Genomic DNA, 10,386 nt, shown 5'->3' on the forward strand with positions numbered 1-10,386 from the left:
GCCATGAAATTAGAAGACACTTGCTCCTTGGAGGAAAAGCTATGACCAACCTGGACAGCATATTAAAAAGCAGAGACATTACTTTGTCAACAAAGGTCCATCTAATCCAAGCTATGGTTTTTCCAGTAGCTATGTATGGATGTGAGAGATGGACTATAAAGAAAGCTGAGCGCCGAAGAATTGATGCTTTTAAACTGTGGTGTTGGAGAAGACTCTTGAGAGTCCCTTGGACAGCAAGGAGATCAAACCAGTCCATTCTAAAGGAAATCAGTTCTGAATATTCTTTGGAAGGACTCATGCTGAAGCTCCAATACGTTGGCCACCTGATGCAAAGAACTGACTCATTGGAAAAAACTCCGATGCTGGGAAACATTGAAGGTGGAAGGAGGAGGGGACGGCAGAGGATGAGATGGTTGGATGGCATCACTGACTCAATGGACATGAGTTTGAGTAAACTCTGGGAGTTGGTGATGAACCGGGAGGCCTGGCGTGCTGCAGTCCATGGGGCTGCAAAGAATCGGACACGACTGAGCTACTGAAATGAACTGAAGAGCTTTTTTGTACAGTTCTTCTGTGTATTCTTGCCACCTTTTTAAAATCTCTTCTGCCTCTGTTAAGTCCTTGCTGTTTTTGTCCTTTATTGTGCCTACTTTTGCATGAAATGTTCCCTTGGTATCTCTAATTTTCTTGACAAGATCTCTAGTCTTATCCATTCTATTGTTTTTCTCTATTTCTTTACGTTGTTCAGTTAAGAAGGCTTTGTTATCTCTCCTTGCTATGCTCTGGACATCTGCACTCAGTTGGATATATCTTTCCCTTTCTCCTTTGCCTTCCACCTCTCTTCTTCTCTCAGCTACTTGTAAGGCCTCCTTGGACAATCACTTTGCTTTCTTGCATTTCTTTTTCTTCGGGATGATTTTGGTCACCACCTCCTGTACAGTGTTACGAACCTCTGACCACAGTTCTTCAGGCACTCTGTCTACCAGATCTAATCCCTTGAATCTATTCATCATCTCCACTGTATAATCATAAGGGATTTGATTTAGGTTATCCCTAAATAGCCTAGTGGTTTTCCCTAAATAGCCTAGTGGTTTTCCCTATTTTCTTCAGTTTGAGCCTGAATTTTGCAAAAAGGAGCTGATGATCTGAGCCACAGTCACCTCCTGGTCTTGTTTTTGCTGACTGTAAATGGCAACCCACTCCAGTGTTCTTGCCTGGAGAATCCCAGGGATGGCGGAGCCTGGTGGGCTGCCATCTATGGGCTCTCACAGAGTCGGACATGACTGAAGCGACCTAGCAGCAGCAGCAGCAGCATAGAGCTTTTTCATCTTTGGCTGCAAAGAACATAATCAATATGATTTTCATACTGACCATCTGGCGATGTCCATGTGTAAAGGAGGAGGTAGGTAGTTTCCTGAGATCTCCTCTCACTTGGCTTGCCATAGGGATTAGTTTCCACCTCCTGCTCCCAGTGACCCCTCATGCCGTGACGAAAGTGAGTTAATGCAACACTCCTGCAGAAGGAACCACCTCGGCACCAGGGTGGTGGGTGCTAGGACGAAGCGGGGTGGGGGGAACTCCCCCACTTAGAACATTCCCACTTTCCATCTCCCTGACCCATCTCATGTGCTGAATCTATACGTAATGAAGGACTCACATCTGGACGCTGAATCCATCTTTATCAGTTCAGTTCAGTTCGTTTCAGTTCAGTCGCTCAGTCTTGTCCAACTCTCCGCGACCCCATGAATCACAGCACGCCAGGCCTCCCTGTCCATCAGCAACTCCCGGAGTTCACCCAAACCCATGTCCACAGAGTCGGTGATGCCATCCAGCCATCTCATTCTCTGTCGTCCCCTTCTCCTCCCGCCCCCAAACCTTCCCAGCATCAGAGTCTTTTCCAGTGAGTCAACTCGTCGCATGAGGTGGCCAAAGTATTGCAGTATAGCATCAGTCCTTCCAATGAACACCCAGGATTGATCTTCTTTAGAACGGAATGGTTGGATCTCCTTGCAGTCCAAGGGACTCTCAAGAGTCTTCTCCAACACCACAGTTCAAAAGCATCAATTCTCTGGCGATCAGCTTTCTTCACAGTCCAACTCTCACATCCATACATGACCACGGAAAAACCATAGCCTTGACTAGACGGACCTTTGTTGGCAAAGTGATGTCTCTGCTTTTTAATGTACTATCAAGGTTGGTCATAACTTTCCTTCCAAGGAGTAAGCGTCTTTTAATTTCCTGGCTGCAATCAGCATCTGAAATGATTTTGGAGCCCCCAAAAATAAAGTCTGACACTGTTTCCACTGTTTCCCATCTATTTCCCATGAAGTGATGGGACCAGATGCCATGATCTTCGTTTTCTGAATGTTGAGCTTCAAGCCAACCTTTTCACTCTCCTCTTTCACTTTCATCAAGAGGCTTTTTAGTTCCTCTTCACTTTCTGCCTTAAGGGTGGTGTCATGTGCATATCTGAGATTATTGATATTTCTCCCGGCAATCTTGATTCCAGCTTGTGCTTCTTCCAGCCCAGCGTTCCTCATGATGTACTCTGCATACAAGTTAAATAAGCAAGGTGACAATATCCATCTTTATAAATCAAACTAAATAGCATTCTTTAAGAGTGATAAGGTTAGGTATACTTTGCTCATTTAACTTGAAGAGTAAAGAATGGATAAAGTTAGGTTCCTTTGGGGAAAGTGTCTAGAATTTATTATATCAGAATTTATTCTGTCAGAAAGAGGGGACTTAAGCTAAATATGATGACTAAATTGGGCATGTGTTGCTCCCATTTTTCTCCTTTGTTTGTGGCGGCGCTGGGTCTTCGCTGCTGCATGTAGGCTTTCTCTAGCTGCCATGAGCAGGGACTCCTCTCTGGTTACGGTGTATGGGCTTCTCATTGTGGTGGCTCCTCTTGCTGGAGCAGGGCTCTAGGTGCGCCCGCTTCCCTGGTTGCAGTGTGTGGGCTCAGTAGTGGTGACACACAGCCCTGGTGCCCTGGGGCTCAGTAGTTGAGGTAGTGGGCTTAGTCGCCCTGCGGTACGTGGGATCTTCTGTGTCTCCTGCACTGGCAGGTGACTTCTTTAACCACTGGACCACCAGCGAAGTCTGCTCCCAAATTTTGACCTCACACAAAAAAAGTTTCCGAAGACTGGCTTGTTGGTTGGTGAAGGACGTAGGGGAGAAGGTAGTTTTTTTCTCTCTGGCAGCTTCCAGCTGGCCAACACCCATCCCTGAAGCGGCAGTGGTGGCAAACCTCACAGGCTCCCTCTTCAGCTACTGCCTCCTCTCTCTCCAAACTTAGTCCAAGTTGGATGTTGGATAGGCCTACCCAGTGTAAAGCTACAGATAGAAGTAAAAAAGGCAGGACTTTCCATACTACTCTTAACGCTTGGAAACCCTGATTGAGAAAATAAGCTTTATCGGCAATAAAAGGCTTTTCAACTTTTATCGTCTGCAGCAAGAAAATGGGCCATCTTGTGCTAAGTAAAGATCATTTCAAAAGCTTTGAAACTGTCTTGGCTTTGTTTTATAATACACTCCATATTCAGTACTGTGGTCTTTATTTTTGACACTAAAAAAATTTTTTAATTGAAGTATAGTTGATTTACAAAATCGTGTTAGTTTCTGGAGTACAGCAAAATGATTCAGAATATATACATATATATATTCTTTTTCATCATGGTTTATTATAGGTTATTAAATATAGTTCCCTGTACTATACAGTAGGACCTTGGTTTTTTTTTAATCTGTTTTATATATAGTAGTTTGTATCTCCTAATCCCAAACTCATAATTTATTTCCTTTTAGCAGTGCGGGTGCATGTGTGTGTATGTGTGTGTGTGAGAGAGAGAGAGAGAGAAACATTGGTATGCTTCACAGAATCTCTCCCAGTGTATTCACTCCTATGGGATTCCTCTGTGCTTCCAGCAACAGGCAAGGCTCTGGAGAAGAGACGGAATGTTGGGGGTATAGGCTTGGATGTAGAGCTCAAACCAGGCTTGACTGTAGGGCCTCAGACATGTCCCTCAGCCCTCTGGGCCTCACGTGTCCCCTTATAAGAGGAGGGTAGTGACATCTAGGTCCTAGGATTGTGTGGATCAGTTTGGAAGGCCAGGTTGCAGGGTTGCTCAGCCCTGGGGCTGGCAGCAAGCCAGTAGCGACCAGCTGGCAGGCACTAATACTGTTGCTGCCTATTTTGTAGGTTCAAAAACTGGAATCTGGGGAGTGGAAAGGGAAGGATCCCCCAGCAGCAGAGACTGCCCAAGAGTTCTGACCCACTGCAGGTCTCCAGGGCCTTCCTGCCGGTTGTGCTGCCTGGAGACGAGGTGCCGGAGAGAACCTGCGCCCCACTCGCGACCTGCGGCGGCCCTGCCAGGAGCTTGTCATGCTGACTCAGTGAGTGGTCTGGGGAGAGCCAGCTCAGGTTCCTGTGTCTGGAACATCACTTCCCGTGCACAAAGCCTTCCCTTTCAAGAGGAAAGGGACTCAAGCCACAATAGCAGTACCTGCAGGCTGCCCCTGGCTTGGGGCAGGGATGGGTTTGCAGCCATCTCAGCACCTCCAGAACCTCTCACCTGATCTCCTCATTTCCCAACAGGGTCATGGAGGTCTGGCATGGAATAGTGATCGCAGTAGTGTCGCTGATCCTGCAGGCCTGTGTCCTCTCAGTCATCAATTTCCTGCTCAGCAGGCACATGGGTAACTGGCTCAGCGTTCTCTTCCATCCTGGTCCCCCTCAGAGACCATTCCCAAGCCCACAGCAAGATGAGCCCCTGAATATTACTTAAAATCCTACTTGAGGAATCGCTAGCCAGGTGACCCTTCACTCCACCCATCTCTAAGTGGGTAATCTGACCCAGTCCATCTGTGCTTGGGAATGATGGCTGAGAGTCCTTTTGCTACCCAGAACTCCTGCCTCGAGACAATCTTCTGTGATGCTCTTGAGGCTGGGCTCACTTAACCCAAGTGTAGTAAATTTCCTTCCTCACTGCCAAAGGATATGTCGAAATGGCCTTGAATTACAACAGAAAGGAGTATGGTTAGACTAAGATATGAGCTTAAATTTCTGAGCTGATTTGCAGTGAAAAACAGGACACTCTGTCTGAGGAAAACATTATAATTAGGGGAAATAAAATAACAAACACCGCTTGTGCTGTGCTAAGACAAGGGATTGAGCAGGATGGCATAAATTTAAGTTTCTCTCATCGTTCATTCATTTATTCAGTACAAGCGGAAACAAAATAAAAATCCGTGCCATTATGGACCTTGCATTCCATGGGTCATACAGACAACAAACAAACAAGTAAAATGTGTGTCAGGTCACAGTAAGTGTAGAGAAAAAAATGAAGCAAGGCAGGGAGATATGAACTGGATGGGAGTCAGCATCCCTGAGAGGCTGACATTTGAGTCTACACCTGAGGGAAGTGAGGAAGTGAACCATACCTACAAAATCGGTAAGCCGGGAGATCTGCTCATCATGGCAGAAGCAAAGGGGCCCAGACTGGATGGAGCTGAGGTGCGGCAGGAAGGGGAAGGGGTCCTGAGGCCTTCAGCTTGGACTGTAGCTTTTACTCCAAGTGAGGCGAGGGGCGCTGCAGTGTCTGAGCAGAGGAGGGCTGAGGTTTGAAGAGATCTGTCTGACGAGTGTTACCTCAGGAGAGCTGTGCTCATAGATACAGGATGTGCCTGACTAGGAGAACATTCACTTTTGACTCTCGCCCTGTCCCCGGTAGCCAAGGAAAATGAGCGCATACTGAAAGGGGCCAGGTCCCAGGCCCCCAGCTTTAGTCCAAGTCACTGCTGCCCACCTGCTGCCAAGGAGAGGAAGGAGACGCGGGCAGAGAGGAACGTCCTGGTGCCTGAGACCCGCTACCGGTGTGAGTACTCCTGCAAGGAGAATGTGTCATAACGCTGCTTCTGTTCTGTCTGGACTACCTGGGGAGCCTCCTCGCAGCAGCCCCAGTCTTCCTGCCCAAACCAGGAGCCGGAGGATTCCTCACACCCTCCCCAGTGCGGGCCAAGCCCGGCCGCTGCTTTCAGAAGGTCACCCGTCCTAAGGGTGTGGCAGACGGCGGTGGGTTTTGTGTAGGTCTTAGCTCTTTCCTGGCTGCCTTGCAGGCTTGCAGGCTGTCTGTGCTCCTGTCTTTGTGACACGATGGTATCTTTTCTTCTGCTCACCATTAGTTAGAGCCCAGATTTCAACCACCTCTGTCTGCTCCCAGCCATGGGATCCGGGCATTTTAGTAAACCTGAGTCTTGGTGACGGTTCACATCTGTATCCCCCTCGGGCAAGGGGACCTAAAGGAACACCACACTCTTGCTGTTTTCTCTCTCTCCCCACTTAGGAGACCCGCCAGGCCACTCTTCACACAGTGGAAACTGCCGCTTTCACAGCAAGACATTCACTCACCAGAGACAGCCCTTTTCACTGCTTTATCTTTGGGTTGATTTAAGTTTGCTCCATCCTTCTAAATTTTATCTTTTCCGTTAGAGAAATCTGGTTGTCAGGCTTCCTCAGCACCAAGATAAGGCCTCAATGCGTGAGGGACCCAGAAGATGCCACTTGCATGAACCCAGGGTTTCAGAGGAAGCAGAGAGGCACTGGCCTCACCATGACCCTTGATCCCAAAGCTTCCCTGAAGCCTGGCTGCAGTCAGAGACTTGGTGGTTGGCAGGGATGTCAGAGATCCTCGTCCAACCCTCTCTGTCACTGGGGACAAGACCAGGGCACAAAGAGGAATGTGATCTGCCTGGAGTTAGTGACAGGCTTAGATTAGAAGCATGCCTGTGATTTCTGGGGCCAGATCTGTTTGCCTTGGGCCACAGCGGCTCAGCACACCCTGCTTACTCCCCTCCAGCAGACAGTCTTTCTCAAGCACAGGGCAGCCTTGCGGTCTTGGTATTTACTTTTAGATGGAGCTGGAAATACAGCAGGGCCTGGACTCTTGGATATGTTCCTAGCTGTTTCCAGAGGTTTCCACTTTCTCTGCTCCATTCCTCTCTTCTCTCTGGGGTCACTGATCTCTCTTCCCCACTCCACATTGAGTTGCTGGCTCTGCTTCTGTCTTTGCCTCATGCTTCCTTCCATCGCCTCTATACTCTCTAAACACCCTCTGGCTTCCTTTAGAAGAACAATTTCTATTTTTCCATAGATGACAGTGACACGTCCTCAGATAGCTCTGACAGTTCAAACAGCTCACCTCCCACCACCTGCCAGGTAAGGGACACTCCTAGTGACCCCTGGGCTGCTGAGGCGGGAGCAAGGAAGGAGGGCCACTGAGTCACTATAGCAGCCTTCGGTGAGGGTGGTCGGGTTTTCACTCACAGGCCTGCAGCAGCAACACAGAGCATCCACACAAAGTGGGTCTGAGTGGGCTCTAGCAATGAAGGTGCTCACAGGAAATCCCCTTCTCCCCACGTCCCAGTCACTGGCCAAAGTCCACTCTGAGTCCTGGCCTCACCTGGAGAATCTCCACATTTTTCTTCCTTAAACCATTCGTTCCCGCAGTTACAAGGAACAATCTCTCTCATTGCCTTGGCCCTGCTCTCAGACACAGCTACCTGGGACCCAGGTTGTTTCCCATCTGGCCCAGGGCAAGTCTCTTTGAGTTGAATACTTTCTCCAAATGTGGTAGGAATTTTGACCCAAATTTCTTTGCTTTTCCCCGCTAAGGTCACCAAGGATGTGAACTACACACAAGTAGTCTTTGCAGCCCCTGGAGATCGAAGAAATGACTCCGTCCTGGACTATGAGAACATAAAGGAAGCCACAGATTATGTCAATGTCAACCCAAAGAGCCACAAGTCGAATTTCTGGACTGTCTCTGACCCAGTGGAATACACTCAAGTGGTCATGTGAATCCTGGGCTTTTTAATGGGGTACAGTTCCTTATGAATTCTTGCACTTATTTTATAGGGTAATTACTGTGTTGTTTTTTTTTTTTAAGACGAGGCATAGGAGGAAAAACAAGCCTGTATCTCAGCAAGAAAGATTCAGATCAGGAAGAACTTCCAGGTTAAGCATGAAAACATCGGAGCATATCAGTAGAGAAAGTGATGAAGTCTTTCTCCATAAAAATTTTTTAAAAGATTTTAATCAGCTGTGGTAGAGTTCTGTTTGACAGTCTCATGATTAAACGCCTCTCTGATCTCTTCAATTATTGGGAATAAACAACTTCCTTAAAAATTTTAAATAAATAGCAACCACCAGTTCCTCTTTTCCTCTGGCCTAACCTTGCATGCCGCTCCTTTCTGAGTGTTGTGTCTTGCTGAGTAGGACTGCTCTGCCCTCAGAACTTTAAATAGTGCACTTGGAAAGCTCACCACTATTTCACCTTTGACTCTGCTAGTTCTTAGGAATTAAAGATGACAGAGCCATCTTTATGTTATTAAAAAAACTTTTCAAATTCAATCCAATAAAATTCAATATCTATTCTTGGTTTGTGGTTGCTGTTGTTTTTATTTTTACTACCAATTTTGGTAGTTTAACTGTAAGGCCCTAGTCTCAATCTCACTAAATCATAAACAAAGTAGGAATGTCCAAAAGCCTACCGTTTCCTTTACTCTCCAACATAGCTCTAGAAATTCTAATCAGTGCAGTAAAACAGTTAACACAAACGAGGGCTGTAACTGTGGGAGAGGAGGATAAGTTTGTCATTGTTTGCAATATGCTAGTCCTAGAAAAACCTCAAAAATATTAAGTGTTTTTAAATTAATAACATGCTGTAAGCAGTGACTAGATAAATATACAACTTACTTTTCCCAACAGCTAATTAAGACACAATATGAAAAAAATAATGCTCACAATAGCTAAGCAAACATCTCAAAAAATGGAAACTTTAGAAATACTCCTGGCCAAATCCAAACACCATAGAAACTATTCACCAACTGTGTCCCATCTGCTGACTCTGAACGACCTTTCTAGCCCTGTACTGAGAAAGCGGGTAGGGCGTTGTAGGGGTGGGGGCAGATTTCATCTTCCCAGGTTCCTCTTCCCCAAGATGATCTGAAGACATTGTTCCTGTTTGAGTTTTGGAAATTTTTGCCAGTCTCCACGAGCCTATACATTTAACTATCATTGTTGTTCCTCTCCTACTACAGCTTGAAGGTTTGTGTTCCCCTCAAATTCATATGCTGAAATCCTAACCCAAGATAATGGTACTGGGAAATGGAGCCTTTGGGGGGTTATTAGATCATAAGGAAGGCACCCTCCTGAATGAGATTAGTGCTCTTAGAAACCCAGAACTCTCTAGTGCCTTCCATCATATGAGGATACAATGAGAAGACTGCAACCCAGAAAAGAAACTCACCAACTATTCTGATACCTTTCAAAACTATGAATAATAAATATCTGCTGTTTATAAGCAACTACTTTACGATATTTTTTGATGACAGCCTAGAGGGACTATCACATCTCCTTAGAAAGATTTTCTTTCTTTTTTCCCCAGTTTTATTGAGATATAATTGACATACAGCACTGTGTGAATTTAAGGTGTACAGCACAATGATTTGACTTACATACATTATGAAATGATCATCACAGTAGGTTTAGTGGGCATCCATTATCTTCTATAGATACAAAATTAATTAAAGAAATAGAAAATTTTTTCCTTCTGATGAGAATTCTACAGCTTTCACATAGAACATTCATCAATGTTAACCACATTTATCATGTTGTCATTACACCCCTAATACTTATTATCTTATAACTGAAAGTGTGTACCTTTTGATTGCTTTTAACAAATTCCCCTTCCACAACCCCCACCTCTAATAACCAAAAATTTGATCTCTATTTTCCTATGAATTTGTTTCTGAAGTATAACTGACCTACAGCACTATACTAGTTCCTGTCACACAATATAGTGATTTTATGTTTCTTTTTTTCTCATTTTTCCCGTATCTTAAAAAAATTTTTTTTTTTTTGGTTTGGAGGATAATTGCTTTACAATGTCGTATTGCTTTCTACCATACAATAATGTGAATCAGTCATCAGTTCAGTTCAGTCACTCAGTCGTGTCCAAATCTTTGCAACCCCATGGATTGCAGCATGCCAATCCTCCCTGTCCATCACCAACTCCTGGAGCTTACTCAGATTCATGTCCATTCAGTCGGTGATGTCCTCCAACCATCTCATCCTCTGTCATCCTCTTCTCCTCCCGCCTTCAATTTTTCCTAGCATCAGGGTCTTTTCCAATGAGTCAGTTCTTCACCTCAGGTGGCCAAAGTATTGGAGTTTCAGCTTCAGCATCAGTTCTTCCAATGAATATTCGGGACTGATTTCCTTTAGGATGGACTGATTTGATCTTCTTGCTGTCCAAGGGGCTTTCAAGAATCTTCTCCAACACCACAGTTCAAAAGCATCGATTCTTCTACGCTCAGCTTTCTTTA

At 45.6% G+C, this 10,386-nt stretch overlaps 1 protein-coding gene across 2 annotated transcripts in view; it reads left to right on the top strand.

The window, feature by feature from the left end:
* RHEX (regulator of hemoglobinization and erythroid cell expansion) overlaps nucleotides 1-8,438 on the top strand; it is a 28,558-nt gene extending 20,120 nt beyond the window's left edge. For both annotated transcript variants that reach the window (XM_055420007.2, XM_088845148.1), the window contains 5 exons: nucleotides 4,202-4,395; nucleotides 4,598-4,698; nucleotides 5,733-5,876; nucleotides 7,152-7,216; nucleotides 7,673-8,438. In XM_055420007.2, the coding sequence (XP_055275982.1) occupies nucleotides 4,385-4,395; nucleotides 4,598-4,698; nucleotides 5,733-5,876; nucleotides 7,152-7,216; nucleotides 7,673-7,858 (507 nt within the window). In that variant the 5' untranslated portion in view covers nucleotides 4,202-4,384 and the 3' untranslated portion in view covers nucleotides 7,859-8,438. The remainder of the gene's footprint in view (nucleotides 1-4,201; nucleotides 4,396-4,597; nucleotides 4,699-5,732; nucleotides 5,877-7,151; nucleotides 7,217-7,672) is intronic.
* Nucleotides 8,439-10,386: the final 1,948 nt, after the last annotated feature.

Source organism: Moschus berezovskii, chromosome 17, assembly GCF_049115385.1.
Source record: "Moschus berezovskii isolate FMDL1 chromosome 17, NW_MosBer_1.0, whole genome shotgun sequence".
NCBI lineage: Eukaryota > Metazoa > Chordata > Mammalia > Artiodactyla > Moschidae > Moschus > Moschus berezovskii.